General features: G+C 65.4%; 4 protein-coding genes across 6 annotated transcripts in view; 3 read left to right on the top strand and 1 right to left on the bottom strand.

The window, feature by feature from the left end:
• LOC126052234 (potassium voltage-gated channel subfamily A member 2) overlaps positions 1–16996 on the bottom strand; it is a 358553-nt gene that overhangs the window by 44994 nt on the left and 296563 nt on the right. The gene's annotated exons all lie outside the window — the stretch shown is intronic.
• Positions 541–10564, top strand: AMPD2 (adenosine monophosphate deaminase 2). 3 transcript variants are annotated; one of them, XM_049832577.1, is made up of 19 exons: positions 541–903; positions 1868–2197; positions 4256–4386; positions 4607–4737; positions 5054–5122; positions 5755–5866; positions 5963–6149; positions 6255–6396; positions 6535–6624; positions 6892–7021; positions 7109–7303; positions 7489–7620; positions 7742–7905; positions 8037–8163; positions 8307–8470; positions 8563–8683; positions 8767–8940; positions 9188–9298; positions 9406–10564. In XM_049832577.1, the coding sequence occupies exons 1-19, from the start codon at positions 600–602 to the stop codon at positions 9619–9621; spliced, it is 3030 nt and encodes a 1009-aa protein (XP_049688534.1). In that variant the 5' UTR covers positions 541–599; the 3' UTR covers positions 9622–10564. The 3 variants fall into 3 exon arrangements, with proteins under 3 accessions (XP_049688534.1, XP_049688536.1, XP_049688535.1); XM_049832579.1 differs by lacking the exon at positions 1868–2197; XM_049832578.1 differs by lacking the exon at positions 5054–5122.
• LOC126052247 (glutathione S-transferase 2) lies at positions 10692–13163 on the top strand. The gene is made up of 8 exons (XM_049832667.1): positions 10692–10934; positions 11103–11178; positions 11584–11648; positions 11734–11815; positions 11895–11995; positions 12217–12312; positions 12405–12515; positions 12976–13163. Exons 1-8 carry the CDS (start codon positions 10899–10901, stop codon positions 13069–13071), a joined length of 663 nt encoding a protein of 220 aa, XP_049688624.1. The 5' UTR covers positions 10692–10898; the 3' UTR covers positions 13072–13163.
• On the top strand, positions 13380–16436 carry LOC126052359 (glutathione S-transferase Mu 1-like). The gene is made up of 9 exons (XM_049832911.1): positions 13380–13396; positions 14151–14328; positions 14714–14789; positions 14889–14953; positions 15039–15120; positions 15512–15612; positions 15785–15880; positions 15973–16083; positions 16208–16436. The coding sequence occupies exons 1-9, from the start codon at positions 13380–13382 to the stop codon at positions 16301–16303; spliced, it is 822 nt and encodes a 273-aa protein (XP_049688868.1). The 3' UTR covers positions 16304–16436.

Here is a 16996-nt window from a genome sequence, read left to right as displayed (position 1 = left end):
GAGATCGTGCGCTCAGCCTTCATCCTCCCCCCCCGGGCTCAGCACCCCCCTCCCCAGCCCAGCACCCATCCCCCAGGCCAGCAGTACCACAGGGTCCCTCCACACCCAGGGGGGCAGGTGGGTGCCCCCACCCTGTCCTGCCGGGGCTGATTTTGGGTGCAGGGGTGTCAGCATAGGGGGCAGCCACTGGCAGCAACTGGGTTGGGGTGTCAGGTTCCCCCAAAGGTGCTGGGGGTCCCCAGTATTTGGGTTTAAGGTCCTCTAAATCCCTGCACCCCACAAGGTCACTGGGGTCTTTATGTCCCTTTACTGGTGTCCTCATATCCCACCTGGTGTCTGTCCCCCCCACAAGCCATCCCCTGCCATCCCTGCCAGCCGCAGTGGCATGGGGACAGTCTGTCCCCGCTGTCCCCGTGGACACAAAGCCCCTACTGAGCCTCTAATGAACTCGGCACTAATGAAGGGGGTCCAATTAAAATACCAAACCCCCCCCACCCGGTGTCACGGGGCAGGGGGACGGACAGTGCTGGGGAGGGGACATGCCTTTCACCCACAGCCCAGAGCTCGGCGTGGGGGTCCCCACTGTCCCCCCCTCCCTGATGGCTGTTGTGCCCCCCCAGCCTGGCACAGAGGTGGCCCTGATGGGTGGCGTCACCTCGCTGTCCCCTTTCCCCCTCCGTGGGACAGCGGGATGGGGTGGGGGACACCAGCAGCGGGGGGGACACAGGCCCTGGTGGGTGGCATTCCCTCCGCTCCGGCAGCAGCTAAAAATACCCCCCTGCGCCGGTGCCGGATTAGGGCACTCGTCCGGGCGCTCGGTGGGGACACAGCCCGGCACCCACCCAAACGCCTCCCCGGCACCCACCCGAAATCGTCCCACGGCACCAGGAGCCACCGGCACAGGTAGGAACACACGGGGATTGGGGGGGGAACGCACACAAGGATGTGACTCCCCCTGGCACCCTCACAGCTGGGTCCTGCTTCTGGGGTGGGGGTCCCTGTATGATGGTGCCCCCAGTTTGGCGGGGGGGGGGTAAGGAGGGGGGGCTGGGGGCATCAGGCCCTGTGCTGTTACCCCATGGGGACATCCCCTGCGGGAGCTGAGGGCACCAGCCCCCCCTTGCAGTGTCTGAGGGGGGGGCTGGTGACAGAGCGTGAGTCCCTCTTTCGGGGTGCAGTCCCCCATCTGAGGGGGGGTGCTCATCTTGGAGGAGGTGATGCCCCATTTTGGGGGTACTCTGTGTTTTTTTGGGGGGTACAATGTCTAACGAAAGGGGGTGACAGTCCGTGTTGGGGGTGCAGCACCCACCCTGGGGAGGGGGATGCCCGGCCCGGGGGTGGGGATGCCTGTCGGGGGGTGCAGTGCCCAGCCGGGGGGTAGGGAGCTGCCGCTGGGGGGGTGCGGTACCCCGACTCTGATGGGGATGATGCCCGTCTCGGGGGGGGGGGGTGCGGAATGACACCACGTCTTGGGGGGGGGGGGCAATGTCTGTCTTGGGGGGCGCAGTGCCTGTCTTGGGGCCGGGCACGACGCCCATCTCGGGGGCAGAGGGTGGAACCGTGTTGTTGGAAGGGCCGCTGCCATTTTGGGGGGGTCCAATACCATCTCTCAGGGGGAACGATACCCCCTCTTGGGGCGGGGGGGGGGGGGGGCCCGGCTGTCCCTCGGGGGGGTGCTCAGCACCACATCCCCAGGGCGCACAGCACCCGTCTCGGGTCCAACCCCCCCCCTCCTCCCGCCCAGCGCTGACAACCTTCCTCCTCCTCCTCCTCCTCCTCCTCCTCCTCCTCGCCCACATCCTCCTCCCGCCCCATCCTCTTCCTCGGCCCGGCTTCCGGCCTGCCTCCGCCGGGGACTTTGGTCCAGCCCCGGGTTTCCTGCATCAATCATCAACCCGGGGCGGGCGGGAGGCAGCGGCAGCCATCGCTCGGCCCTGCCGCCCCGCTGCCGTAAGAGTCCCCGACCGGGGCACCCCCCCCCCCCCCCCCCCAACCCCGCCACCAACCGTCGCCAACCCCGTCACCACCACCCCCATCGCCAACCCCGCCATCATCATCATCATCATCATCATCGCCAACTCAACCCCACCACCGCCAAACCCCGGCACCGCCGCCCCAGGAGCCGCCATGTCCTCGGCCCTCCCGGCCAAGTACCCCTTCAAGAAGCGGGGCAGCCTGCAGGCCCCCAGCCCCGCAGGTGAGCCCCCCCCCCCCCCCCCCACCATGGCCGGGGCTGACACCCCCCACCTCGTGTGTGTCGTGTTCCCCCCCCCCCCCTTCACCCCGGCACTGTCCCGGTAGCCCACGGCGTGATCCAGGCTGCTGGTCGTGCCAAGCCCGGGGAGCGATGCTGCTGCTGGGGGGGGGGGGCTGGCATGCGTGCTATGGGGGGGGTATCTATATTTGGGGGGAAGGAGGGTGCTGGCTTGTTGCTTGGGGGTGCTTTGGGGGCGGCGTGCCCATCACCGTGGCGTCTGGGCTGCTCAGCGGGTCCTCCCGCCGCCGGGGACTGAGGGGTGCCAGTGGGGTTGGGGTGTCCTGTGTGTCGTGTGGTTGCCCCCCCCCCCCCCCCCCTCCGCTACCCCGTGCAGCGCGGGGCGGGGGGGGCCTCTGCGGCGGAGCAGTGGCGCAGCGGGTGGTGTGTGCCGGGGAGGAGGAGGAGGAGGAGGAAGGTGGGGAGGGGGAAGTGGCGGGGCTGGGGGGGTGCGGGGTGGTGGGACCCCCGCAGGGGGTCGGGGTGCTGGGGGGGGGGTCAGCTTCATGTGTCGTTCGGTGGGTGGTCTCGGCTGGCTCCGCGGGTGGGGGTCGTGTGGCACTGGGTGCTCGTGGGGGGGGGGGATGGCGGCGGGGGGTGGGCGAGGTGGCACCCGGCTGGCACTGGTGGGGGGCTCAGGGTGGTAGCGGGGCTGCTCTCGACCGTGGGGGGGGGGGGGGGGGGGCAGACGGTGGCAGGCGTGTCCCGGGCGGGTGGCACAGGGTGACGGGCATGTCCCGGTGGCACAGGGCACCCTGGGTGTCACCGTGCACCAGCCGTGCCCCGGTTCACACCGGTGCCATCCCTGCTGTGGGTGACACGGGCACCAGCCCTGCCGGGGTGCCACCGGCTGCCACCGCTGCCCGGCGAGGGTGGGCACCCACGGCGGGTGGACACCCACAGGTACTTGCGTGGTGGGGAAACTGAGGCAGGGGAGAGGGCGGCTGCGGCTGAAACGCTCTCGCACACGCGTGTGCACGGGGGGAGATGCCGGGCAGTGAGGCCCCCCCTGCCCGGTGGGTTGTGCCTCAGTTTCCCCACCTCAGACCTCAGCAATGGGGCGGGGGGCTGCTCCTCAGCCCCCTCTGTTCTAGTTTGGGGGATATGCTATGGGGGCAAATGGGGGGGGACGCTCACCGCTGGGGAGCCAGGACACCTGGGTTCACCCCCCAAGCTGTGCTGGGTGGGTGGAGGACTTACTGGTGGCCCTAGTTTAACCAGTGGGGCCTGATTTCCAGTGCCTCCCCCCCAGCCGGGTCTATGGTGGGGTTGGGCAATGAGGGTGGTGGGCGCAAGGGGTGCAGAGGAGGGTGCTGGCACCCGGGGGGCGTCCCCTGATGCCAGGGGGGTGCTGGGGAGGGGGGGCAGGTCAGGGTCTCCACCCCAGGGCGGCAGCGGTGGGGAGGGGGGCCAGGCAACCCCCCCGGCCCAGTAGCCCCAGCACAGGTAGAAACTGGGGATGCTGGGGGGGGTGGTTGGGGCAATGGGTTTGTTTGCTGGGGGGGGAGGGGAGTACGTTGCCTCCCCTCCCTCCCATTTTGGGGGTGCCCCCCCCGTGGTGGTGCCTTTTGTGCTGGATTGCGGAGGCCAGGAGGATGGACGGGGTCGGGGGGGGGCAGTGCTGGCGTTTGGGGGAGGCAGACGGAGGGGTGGAGGGAGGGTGGATGGAGCAGCCTGGCTGAGAGAAGGGGTGATTGGGGGGACCCCAGAGTAGTCCCCCCACCCCCAAGCCCCTCATTCACTAACATTGCTGGCTTGTTACACCACTACCCCCCCTCCGCCCCGATGGGGCCAGCAGCTCCCCTCAGCGCACCAGGTGGGAGCAGAGGGGGTGTCCCTCCTGCACTTGAGCTGCCTCAGTTTCCCCACTGTCGACCACTTTGTCGACCAGGATCCCAGTTCTGTGGGGGGGAGAGGGGCTGTGGCAGGGATGATTAACCCCTCCCTGCCTGGGAAGGGGGTCTGGGCCGCCCCCAGCTCACGCTGTACCGGTGTCTGCAGAGTTGCGGGCTGGGCCAGGGTCCCGGCCCCTGCAGTCAGCGCGTTCCCTCCCTGGGACCCCCCATTGCCTGAAGCATTTCCCCGTTGACCTGCGCACCTCCATGGACGGCAAATACAAGGAGATCGCGGAGGTGGGTCCCGTGCACTGAGTTTGCCAGGTCTCAGGGTGTGTGTGTGGGGGGTGTCTTGCCTCCATCCTTCCCCCTCCCCTCTTCTCCCACCCATGACCCCAAACCCTCCTCCCCCAACCTTTCCAGCTTGGTTTGGGGAGGGGGGACCCCCACGACCGTTCCCCTCCCAACCCCGTGGGCTGAGACTGGGCACAGCTCATGACAAGGATGATCCGGGCAGGAGCTGTTCTGCCGCTCACTGGCCGAGAGCGAGATGCGGACGGCGCCCTACGAGTTCCCGGAGGAGAGCCCCATCGAGCAGCTGGAGGAGCGGCGGCAGCGCCTGGAACGCCAGATCAGCCAGGACGTCAAGTAAGCTGGGGGGGTTGTGTGTCGTCCCTCCCCCCCACCCCCCCTCATGGGACGGGGTCCCCTCATGGGGACAAGCCACCACCACCCACCCCAGGTTGCCCCGGGGGGGCTGTCGGTCCTCTGTGCCAGCTCTGTGTCCTCTCTCCCGTGGGTGTTGCGCTTGGTGTCCCCTTTTTAATTTATTTTTTCCGGTTTCTGTGTGTTTTTTGTTGTTTTCAGTATTAACGGGGTATTTTCTCTCCCCGGCCCCTCTCTCCCCCTCCCCTCGTCCTGGCTGTCCCTCCCCCCAACCCCACCGCTGCCTGCTTGTCCCCAGACTTGAGCCCGACATTTTGCTCAGAGCCAAACAGGACTTCTTGAAAATTGACAGTGCCGCGGACTTACAGTGAGTGTCCGGCTCGGTGCCACCGGCCGGGGACACGGAGGGGGGTATCGGGGACCCCCCATTCCTGCTCTGACCTGGCCTCCCCCCACTGCTCCCCCAAATGCAGAGCTGAAAGGTCCCAACCCGGCTGCTCTCGCTGGCACTGAAGGGGTTAACGCCCCCGGGGGGGGTTTAGGGGTGAGGGGGTTGGGGTGACCTGGGGGGGCGTCCCAGCCCCGCTGGTGGCACAGGACCCTGTCGTGGCCCTGTCACCCCCTACCCTGGTCGGGGGGGGTCCGATGCTGCGTGTCCTCCTCCCTCCTGTCTCCGCTTGGGAGTTGTCTCTGTCACGAGTTATTTCGTTCTCTGTCCTCCTCCCCCCTCCCAACTCCCAACTTTTCGTTGTGCTCGTGTGGGGCTGGGGGATGTGTCTGGGGTGGGGGGACAATGCCACCACCTACACAGATGTGGGTGGCACCCAGCTGCCCAAGCCTGGTGGTGACATCCCTGGGGACAACGTCACCCTCCTGCCACCCTGGGGCTGGACGCAGTCCCCGGGGCGGGTGCTGGTGCTGCTCCCGGGGGGGACATGGGGACACAGGGATGGGGACAGACCATGTCACTGTCTCACCAGCCACTGTCTGTACCCACAGGCTCTTCAAGGAGCAGAGTGAGGACCTGGTGGACCATGTCCCCAAGGAGCGGGAGGCACTGCTGGAGCGGGAGTTCCAGCGCGTCACCATCTCTGGGGAGGAGAAGTGCGGGGTGAGCCTCCCCCCACTACCCACCGGGGCTGGGAAAGGGTCTTCAGGGTGCCAACCCCACCTTGGGGTTGGTTTATTTTGGTGTCCTCCTCCCCAGGTGCCCTTCACGGACCTTCTGGATGCGGCCAAGAGCGTGGTGAAGGCGTTGTTCCTACGGGAGAAGTACATGGGGTTGTCTCTGCAGAGCTTCTGCAAAACCACCGCCCGGTACCTGCAGGAGCTCTCCGAGAAACCTCTGGAGACCCGCGGCTACGAAGAGGTGCCTGAGACCCCCGTGGCTGCTGGTGAGCACGGGATGGTGGGGTCTTCACGCTGGGATGGGGTGCTGGGGGGGCTTTTGGGGGAGTCATCCGATCATGCACCTCTTGTTGGGTGTCTCCTGGCTGCAGATGCCCCCGTGCACCCCCCGTTTGCGGAGCAGCACCCCTACGAGACATGGGACCCCCAGACCATGCCGGCTGATCTGGGCTTCGGGCTGAAGATGGTGGACGGCGTGGTGCACGTCTACACCAAGCAGGACCTCACCGACAAGTGAGTTGTGAGGCAGGGGGGACAGTCACTCACTGGTGTGATGAGTTTGCGGGGGGCTGCCATGGGTGGCACGGGGCATGGAGGGAGCCCACTGGACTGTGTCCCCACATGTGACCCACCTCCATCGTCCCCTCCCAGGAGCACGGAGCTGGACCTGCCGTACCCCGACCTGCAGGAATTCATCGCCGACATGAATTTCCTCATGGCTTTGATCATCAATGGGCCCATGTAAGGAGAAGGCTCCCACCATGGGGGTGTCTTGGGGGGGACAGAACCTTGGGGACAGCACCAGAGGACATGGCGGTGGCTATGACACATGGTACTGGTGCAACTCCCACGTCCGTGTGTCCGTCCTTGCTCATGGTCACCATGCACAGGGAGGGGGGTCCAAGAGTCCAGAGCCACGTCCCCTCATCCTGGTGGGCACCAGCCTTTTGGGGGTGGATGTTCTCCCTCCTGTCCCCCAAACTGACACCCCCTCCCCACCTTGGGCAGCAAATCCTTCTGCTACCGCCGGCTGCAGTACCTGAGCTCCAAGTTCCAGATGCATGTGCTGCTCAATGAGATGAAGGAGCTGGCGGCCCAGAAGAAGGTGCCTCACCGCGACTTCTACAATATCCGCAAGGTACCTGCTGGGTCGTGGTGGGGGTCCTGCCTTGTCCCGGGAGCACTTGGAGGCTCTGAGGGCTGAGCATCACCTCTGGCCATGCAGGTGGACACCCACATCCACGCCTCGTCCTGCATGAACCAGAAGCATCTCCTGCGTTTCATCAAGCGGGCCATGAAGAAGCACCTGGATGAAATTGTCCACGTGGAGAAGGGCAAGGAGCAGACGCTCAAGGAGGTCTTCGAGACGATGAACCTCACTGCCTACGACCTGAGTGTGGACACGCTGGATGTCCACGCGGTATGGGGGACACCCCCAAACCTGGAGATGAGGAGGGCCCCCAGTCCATCTCTGGCCGGGGTGGGGGATCTTCTCGAGGGGCTGTACCAGGGTGGGGTGGGGTATGCTGGGGACTCTGGATAGGGATATTGCGGTGGCTCTGGGGCGACGAGGGGTCTCGGCTCACATCTGTGTCCACCTGCCAGGACCGCAACACCTTTCACCGCTTTGACAAGTTCAACGCCAAGTACAACCCCATCGGCGAGTCCATCCTGCGAGAGATCTTCATCAAGACAGACAACCGCGTCTCGGGGAAGTACTTTGCCCACATCATCAAGGTGGGCAGTGGCCCTGATGGGTGATCCTCCACATCTCCCTTCTTCCGATGCCCATGGTGGCAATACCACCCACATCCCCCTTCCCGGTGGCCAAGGGGTGACACTTGCCCCTCCCTGGCAGGAGGTGATGTCTGACCTGGAGGAGAGCAAGTACCAAAACGCCGAGCTGCGGCTCTCCATCTACGGCCGCTCCCGGGACGAGTGGGACAAGCTGGCCCGCTGGGCTGTCAACCACCGCGTCCACTCCAACAATGTCCGCTGGCTTGTGCAGGTGCCCCGGCTCTTGTGAGTAACGTGGGGGCAGATACCCTCAACCGGGGCCATGTCCTGGGCAGAGAGACCAAGGACACCCCACTAATGCCTGGGGTGGGGGGGGATGGGACAGCTGGCTCTGAGCAGGGTCCGTCCCCCTGCAGTGATGTCTACCGGACGAAGAAGCAGTTGGCCAACTTCCAGGAGATGCTGGAGAACATCTTCATGCCACTCTACGAGGCCACCGTCCACCCTGCCCAACACCCGGAGCTGCACCTCTTCCTGGAGCATGTGAGCACCACGTCCTGCTCCTGGGAGGACATGGGGGACACTGGTGACACCCGTAACCCCTAGACTGGACCCAGCTTGAGGGCTGGGACAGATCTCCTGCTGGGGGGGGTGACCATCCCACCCTGGGGTTGTCACTCCCACAGGTGGATGGTTTTGACAGTGTGGATGATGAATCCAAACCAGAGCATCACATCTTCAACCTGGACAGCCCCTTGCCAGGCAACTGGGTGGAGGAGGACAACCCACCCTACTCCTACTACCTGTACTACATGTATGCCAACATGACAGTGCTCAACCACCTCCGACGGTAAGGACACCTTGGGGTCCCTGGAACCTCCGCCCATCCTGGTGGGGGGTCTTGGGGGGGGTCAGGTGGTGATGGTCAGCCCCATGTTGCAGGAAGAGAGGCTTCCACACCTTCGTCCTGCGCCCGCACTGTGGTGAGGCTGGCCCCATCCATCACCTCGTCTCGGGCTTCATGGTCTCGGAGAACATCTCCCATGGCTTGCTGCTGCGCAAGGTGAGCGGGGACAGGGGGGCAGGTGAGTGGGGGCCGGGCGTGTGGCTGGGACCACCCCTCACCCTGCTGTCGTCTCCCCCCAGGCCCCCGTCCTGCAGTACCTCTACTACCTGGCGCAGATCGGCATCGCCATGTCCCCGCTGAGCAACAACAGCCTCTTCCTCAGCTACCACCGCAACCCCCTGCCCGAGTACCTCTCACGGGGGCTCATGGTCTCCCTCTCCACCGACGACCCCCTCCAGTTCCACTTCACCAAGGTAAGTGGTTGGGGAGGGGGGGCATCACGAGCCACCGACCCCCCCCCCCCCCCCAAAAAACAGCTACAGGGTGGCCGCCAGCCAAGCCACGGTGATGGGACAGTGGTGGTGGTGGCCAAGAGCAAGGCAATGCCAATGGGCTCCAGAGGATTCTGAAGGTCCAGAGAGGGTGGGAGAAGCTGGGGACCCCATCTTCTCTGGGCGGGTGGCCCATGGGTGGGTGCTGAGGCCATATGCCCCCACCCAGGAGCCGCTGATGGAGGAGTACAGCATCGCCACCCAGGTCTGGAAGCTCAGCTCCTGCGACATGTGTGAGCTGGCCCGCAACAGTGTCCTGATGAGCGGCTTCTCGCACAAGGTAGCGCACCCCCATTCCCACCGGGACCCCCGAGCACCTTGTGGTGGGTGCTGGCAGCACCCAAGGGTGCAAGGCAGCTGTGGGAACTTCTCCTTGCTCCTCCCCAGGTGAAGAGCTACTGGCTGGGTCCCCACTACCTGAAAGAGGGTCCAGAGGGCAACGACATCCGTCGTACCAACGTCCCCGACATCCGCGTGAGCTACCGCTTCGAGACGCTCTGCCAGGAGCTGACCCTCATCACGCAGGCGGTGCAGACCGAGGAGCTGGAGACCATCCAGGAGGAGGACGCTCTCACCATCACCTCCACCCTGGGCACCCACTGACTCCCCACCCCGGGCTCTTGTCCCATGGCTCCCGCGGGGACCCCTCTTGTCACTCTGCATCCCTCCAGGGCTTTGCCGCCGTCCCCCTCCTGCTACCTCCCGCCCTGGAAACAGACGCTCCCCGCTGCTGTCCCCAGCACCCCGCCGGTGCCACCGTTGGGGGGGTCAGGGTTTGCTGGGTTCTCTCTGTTTCTTGTTTTTTTGGGGGTCTTTTTTTCTTGTGGTTTTTTTTTTTAACTGGTGTCTCCTTGCTGGGTTGGTCCCTGCCGGGCTTGGTGGCAGAGGGACAAGGCTACAGGAGGTGACATGGGTGCAGGCACCGCAGGGGGGGTGTCCTCAGGCTCAGGACACACTGACAGGTTGAGGGACATCGGTGCTGGGTGTGGGGACATTGTGGGGGACCCAGCCCAGCAGCAGGGCCCAGGTCCTGATGCTTTTTAATTGCCTACCCCTCTCTCCGTCCACTTTCTCACCCCGCAGGGATGTGGAGACAAACCGGGCAGCACCCCAGGGACCCAAACCTGGGCTCTCTGCACCCCCAGGCTCCTCTCCCACCCTCGCACGGGGATGCAACTTCAGTGGGGACCCGGTGGCCCAGGGAACACGGGGTGCTGGCTGGAGGGGACAGTGCCCAGTGGAGGATGCTCCATCTTCCTCATCACTGCAGAGAGAAAGGCAAAGGGGCCGGGGTGATGTGTGTTCCCATCCCCCACGCTCCCAGGAGCTGTTTGTGGCCCGGATCGGGCTGGATGAGGCTTCTTCCCAGTGGGGCATCATCCTGTCCCTGCGTGTCCCCTCCTGGTCCTGCCTCCCCCCGTGGTCTGGAGCCGACGGCTGACGCTCCCAGGAAAACATGATGGCGACTACAGAAAAAAAAAAAAAAAAAAAAAAAGTAAAAAACACCCCAACCAAGCATGAAAAATAAAGTATTTAAGTAAAAACACTTAAATTTAAATGTGATGAGGGGGTAGGTATCTCAGCCCCAGAGGGAAACTGGGGGAGCAAGAGGGTGGCCCCCACAGATTGCCCCCCTAGGGTCATTCCCCCCACCATGGCTTGGCTTTGGGGATGGGGTCCCCAAAGTGCTGGGGTGCCAGGGGCCGGATCCTGACCGTCGGGTGGCAGCCCCAGCGCTGGCCCCATGGCTGGTGGGACACCCTGGCACCCTGCCTGCGCCCGGTCACGAGAGTGGGGAGGGGAAAGGGGAGGGTGCTGGGGGGGGCTTGGCTTCTTCATCCCTGCCCAGTGTCCCTCCAGAGCCGGAGCTGGGTGCCACGATGGTGGTCACGCTGGGATACTGGGACATCCGTGGGGTGAGTTGGGGGGGTGGTATGACAATACCTCGCCGGGGAGGTGGTGGTGGTGGTGGGGGGGGGGGGTTAGGGGTGTGGGGGTGCCGGGGGTCCCAGGGTAGGGGGTGGTCCTGGGGAGCGCAGGGGGGTGTTGGTGGGTGCCAAAAGGTGGGTGCTGTGTCCCCCCAGCTGGCCCACGCCATCCGCTTGCTGCTGGAGTACACGGAGACCCCCTACCAGGAGAGGCAGTACCGCCCCGGCCCAGGTGAGGGGGGCAAGCAGGGTGTCCCCCCCTCCATGTGTGTTCCCCCTCCTTGGGACCCTTGTCACCCCGGTTCGTGCTGTACCAGAAACCAGCCGAAGGAAAAGGAACTCCCCGTTTCCGCAGGGTGAAAGTGCAGCCTGTCCTCTCGTCCCCCCGTCCTCCTCCTGCCAGGTCTGGGGGTGGCAATTCTCCCCCCCCCCACCCCGCTCCGCCCTGGACCTTGGCCCCTGCTCAATGTCCACCTTTATCTGCTCAGGGAGGGTGCCCGGGGTGGGGGGGGGCACATGGCTGCTCCTGGGGCAGAGTGTGCACCCCCTCCACCCATGAACTTGCTGTGGGTGTGATGAGTGGGGATGGGGGGGTCTGGGGGAGCCCCCCCCCCCCATCTCTCTGTCCCCCTCCCAGCCCCTGACTTTGACCCGAGCGACTGGACCAACGAGAAGGAGAAACTGGGCCTCGACTTCCCTAATGTAGGTGATGGGTGGGGAATGGGGGGGCAGGGTGGGGAAGGGGCTGGGGGGGTACGGGGGCTGACCCCCCCATGTCCCCCCCCAGCTACCTTATCTCATCGACGGCCCCACCAAGCTGACGCAGAGCAATGCCATCCTGCGTTACATCGCCCGCAAGCACAACATGGGTGAGCGATGGGGGGGGGGTGTCACAGCACCAAGGGGGGGGTCCCCAGAGTGGGGGGCTGACGTCTCCCCATCCTGCAGGAGGTGAGACGGAGGAGGAGATGCTGCGTGTGGACATGCTGGAGAACCAGCTCATGGATTTGCGTATGAGATTTGCCCAGCTGTGCTACAACCCTGACTTTGTGAGTACCCCGTGGGGCGGGCATAGGGGGACAGACACCCCCCCCCCCCCCCAAACCCCGGGAGTCTTGTCCCCTGCCACACTGGGGACATGGGGAATCAAGCCATGGCCAGCATGAGGCGTGCGTTGGGGTGCACCCCTTGCCTGGCTGCAGTCACCCCCTGGGTGCTGCGGGGGGGGCAGCCCCCACCCCAGCTCTGTCCCCCCCCCCTACCTGTGTAGGAGAAGCTGAAGCCGGCCTACCTGGAGCAGCTGCCGGGGAAGCTGCGGGATTTGTCACGGTTCCTGGGCTCCCGGCCGTGGTTTGCAGGGGAGAAGGTAGGTGGGGGGCTGCTGGGGAGTTTTGGGGGGGGTCCCTGTGGGGGCTGACCCCATGTCACTCCCCTCTTCCCCCGCTCCCTCCGCCACAGCTCACCTTTGTGGACTTCTTGGCATACGACGTGCTGGACCAGCAACGCATGTTTGTCCCTGAGTGTCCGGAGCTGCAGGGCAACCTGGGCCGGTTCCTGCAGCGCTTCGAGGTGAGCAGGGCTGCGTGGGGACACCCCGGTGTCACTGGTCCTGTCCCCGACACCCTGGTGTCTCTGGCACCATCCCCAACATCCCAGTGTCCCTGTCCCCATCCCTGACACCTTGGTGCCTTGTCCCCATCCCTGACACCCCAGTGTCCGCGTCCCCACCCCTGACACCTTGGTGCCTTGTCCCCATCCCCAACACCCTGGTGTCCCTGTTCCCATCCCTGACACCCCAGTGTCCCCATTCCCGTCCTCATCCTTGAATCCCCGGTGTGCTCATTCCCACCCCCCAGTGTCCCTATCCTTGTCCCCAACACGCTGGTGCCCCCATCCCCATCCCAGACACCCTGGTGTCCCCATCTCCATCACCATCCCTGAGACCCCAATGTGCCTGTCCCCATCCCTGACACCCCGGTGTCCCTGTCCCCATCCCTGTCCCGTTCCTGTCACCGTCACCTCCCCGCAGGCGCTGGAGAAGATCTCTGCCTACATGCGGTCGGGGCGCTTCATGAGGACCCCCATTTTCTGGCGCACGGCTCAATGGTGCAACACCAAGGAGTGAGAGGGCTGTCCCCCCGCCCCGTCCCCCCATTTCACCCCAGCCCCCTCCCCTGCAGAATAAATCCGGGGGGGCTGCCCCCTTGTCTGTTGCCATGTGGGGTGCATTAAGCTGCTGTGGGGCTGTGGGGGTGTTGGGAAGGGTGGGGGCTGTGGGGACCCTGCATTTTGGGGGGGTGACTCCTGGGGGGGTAACAGGGCCGAGGGCTATTGGACCCTTCTGCACCTCGGCGTGGGGGGAAGCCATTGCCCTATGCCGCCCCCCCGCCCCCCCCCCGCTAAGGGGGATGCTCTGTGGAGGCTGCGGGGCCCATGACCCCCCCAGGAGAGTGAGACCCCCATGCAGCTTTGGGGGTTGAAAGGGGGGGACCCACATGCAGCTTAGGGGGGGCACAGGGGGACACACGCCCCCCAGGATAAGGGGGTCCCTATGCAGACTGGGGGACCCCTGCTCCACAAAGCCAGGGGTACCCCCATGCAGTCTGGGGGGGCTGCAAGGGAGGATTCACGTCCCCCCCCCCCCAAGATAAAGGGGACCACATACAGCTTGGGGGATGCAAAGGAGGCCTCATGCCCCCCCCATGCAGACAGGGGGGTCGAGGGGGCCCATGCCCTTCCCAGGACTAGGGGACCCCAATGCAGATTGAGGGGTCCCCCCCAGGATAAGGGGGACTGCTTATGCAGCCTGGGTGACATAAGGGGGGTAATCATGCCCCCCCGGGTAAGGGGGACCCCCCCCCAAGCAGCAAGGGGGGTGCAGAGCCCCCGGAGGAAGAGGCCTTCCATGCACGCTGTGGGGCCCAAGGGGGGGCCATGACCCTCAGGATAGGGGCGGGGAGCACGTGTCTAATCTTGGAGGGGTTGCAAGAGGGGGGGTCCGTGCCTCCCAGCATAAGAGGGCTCCCACACAGACTGGGGGGGCCGTGCTCCCCAAAGACGGGGGGTATCCCCATGCAGCTTGGGGGGAGGGAATGCAAAGGAAGAAACCCACGACCCCCCAGGATAAGGGGGTCCCCCATGGAGCCTGGGGGGTGTCACAGACCACCTCAATGCAAACAGAGGAGCCCCTTAACCCCACCCCAGAATACGGGGAGTGGGGGGAAAGACCCCTTTTCCCCAGCCGCATCCAGGCCCGTGTCCCTTTAAGACCCCCCAACCCCGCCTTAAGCCCCGCCCCCGGGGGCGGGTTACGCGGAGGGGGGCGGGGCACAGCGATCGGCGCGCGGCCATGGCGGTCTTGGGCTACTGGGATATTCGCGGCGTGAGTGGGCTGGGGGGGCTGCACCCCCCGCCCGGGGGGTCTTCTCCTGAGGGGGGGGGGGCAGCGGCCTGACCCCCCCCTTATCCCCCCCTTGTATGGGGTTCCCCCTGCGCTTGGGGGAGGGGGCTGTGGGGCTTCCCTTGGTTTTGGGAGGGGGCTGCGGGGGTGCCCCTGCACCTGGGGGGGGGTGGGCATTGGTTTTGAGGGCACCCAGTGGGTTGTGGAGTCTCCTGTGCCTGCGGGGGGGAGGTGGCTGGGGCTACTGGGGCGGGGGGGTCGCGGCTCTGCCTCCTCCGTGCCTCAGTTTCCCCATGGCGGGGGGGGTGGGCGGCATTTTGGGGGGACTCTCGCTGGTCCCTGACCGCCCCCCCCCCCCCCCCCCAAGCTCGCCCACGCCATCCGCCTGCTCCTGGAGTACACGGAGACACCCTATGAGGACAAGCTCTACAGCTGCGGGGAAGGTGAGGGAGGGAGAGACTAGGGGGTCCCCATTCCGCCCTCAAGCTCTCTGGCTTTTGGGGGGAACACGGCATCACCCAACACCCCCCACGTCCTTTCAGCTCCCGACTACGACAAGAGCCAATGGATCAACGAGAAGGAGAAGCTGGGGCTGGACTTCCCCAATGTAGGTGGTCTCGAGCTGAGGGGTGGTGGTGGGTGGTTATGGGGGTGGGTGCCCTGGTGGCCCCATGGCTTGTCGTCCCCTCCAGCTCCCTTACTTCATTGATGGCACCACCAAGCTCACGCAGAGTAACGCCATCATGCGCTACATTGCCCGCAAGCACAAGATGTGTGAGTTCTGGGGTGGGCTGGGGCTTGGAGCTGGGTTGGGATTGGGATTGGGTTGGGTTTGGAGCTGGGTTGGGCTTGGGGTTGGAGCTGGGTTGGGTTTGGGATTGGGTTGGGCTTGGGGTTGGAGCTGGGTTGGGTTTGGGATTGGGTTGGGCTTGGGGTTGGAGCTGGGTTGGGCTTGGGTTGCAGCTGGGTTGGGTTTGGGATTGGGTTGGGCTTGGAGTTGGAGCTGGGTTGGGCTTGGGGTTGGATTTGGGTTTGGGCTTGGAGTTATTTGGGCTTGGGTTTGGAATGGAGTTGGGCTTGGGCCTGGGCTTGGGGTTAGGTTGAGTTGGGGGGCACCCCCCCCCCCCCCCGCCCTGCCCCGTGCTGACATCTCCCCATCATGCAGGCGGTGAGACAGAGGAGGAGATCCTCCGTGTGGACATGCTGGAGAACCAGATCATGGATTTCCGCATGAGCCTAGTGATGGTCTGCTACAACCCCGACTTTGTGAGTGCGTCCCTGTGCTGTGGGGTTGGGTGACCATGCCTGTGCCGAGGTCCTCCCTGGCCATGCCATGGGTTGCGTCAGCATTGGCGACCCCACATCGGGAAGGTGCTGTTCCCTGGGGTGGGGGGACCAGGGTGCTCAGCCTCACCCCTCCATCCCCTTTGTCCTGCAGGAGAAGCTCAAGCCGGGCTACCTGGAGCAGCTCCCGGGGAAGCTGAAGCTCTTCTCCAACTTCTTGGGGGACAGAAAGTGGTTTGCGGGGGAGAAGGTACCGCTGGGATCCTGGAGGGGGGCAGCAGGGGCTGGGGAGGGTGTTTGTCCCCACACTGATCCTCACCATGTCCCCCTCCCTGTCCCCAGCTCACCTTCGTGGACTTCCTCATGTTTGACGTGCTGGAGCAGAACCGCATCTTCGAGCCCAAGTGCCTGGAGCCCTTCAAAAACCTCAAGGACTTCATGGACCGCTTTGGGGTGAGTGGCGCTACCCTGGGCGTCACCCTCCCCTCCCTGAGGAAGGACCCTGGCCGCTGAGGGCACCCAGGGGTGAGGGGTGCCCCAGTGGGATGGGTCCCTGATGCTCCCCTTGTCCCCCCAGGCCCTAGAGAAGGTGGCTGCCTACATGAAGTCCAGCCGTTTCCTGAAGATGCCCATCAACAACAAGATGGCCAAGTGGGGCAACAAGAAGGAGTAGGGGGCTCAGTGTGGGGCAAGGGGAGCCGGGGAGGGGGTCCTGACCTGACCCCCCCCAGCACCATCCATTGTGGCATGGGTTGGGCACCACTGGCATGAAGCCCCCCAATACAATAAAGTGCTTTAGATGTGGTTCTCTGAGCCCCCCCTCCGAGTGCTGTGGTGTGGGGACGGGGGTGGCTGGGGGGTGCGCCGAGCTTGCCCCCACCCATTGTGGGGGGCTGGTGGGCGTGGGGTGAGTGGGGGCATCCCTGACCCAATAGGTATTGCTGCCACCCTGGCCCCCCCCTCCCTGGTTTGGCTGGGGTTTGGGGGGGGCACAAGCTCAGCCCTGTGCTGTCCCTGGGGCCCCCCCTCTCCCTTCTCATTAGCGCATTCCTGCTTGCTAATGAGGCAGTGCTGACAAAGGCGGGGGGGGGGGCTTGGTGCCCTGCCACCACCCCACGGCGCAGAGCTGGGTGGGCTGGGGACAGTCCTGTCCCCTGGGCCCCTCACTGCCACCAGCCCCTGGGCACGGGGGGGGGGGGGGGCTGCCCAGCATGGGGCCCCAGAGATGTCCCTTGGGTGCTGCTGGGCAGGTCCCCGCTGGGGGGTGGCACGCTGTGTCCCCCTCCCTGCTCTACCAGGGTGGCCCATGGGTGACATGGGGACTGGGGCGCCCCCCCCGCCCACAAACCCCAGTGCTGTTACTCTC

Source organism: Accipiter gentilis, chromosome 29 (assembly GCF_929443795.1).
Source record: "Accipiter gentilis chromosome 29, bAccGen1.1, whole genome shotgun sequence".
NCBI lineage: Eukaryota > Metazoa > Chordata > Aves > Accipitriformes > Accipitridae > Astur > Astur gentilis.
This window is presented reverse-complemented; position numbering and strand designations above follow the sequence as displayed.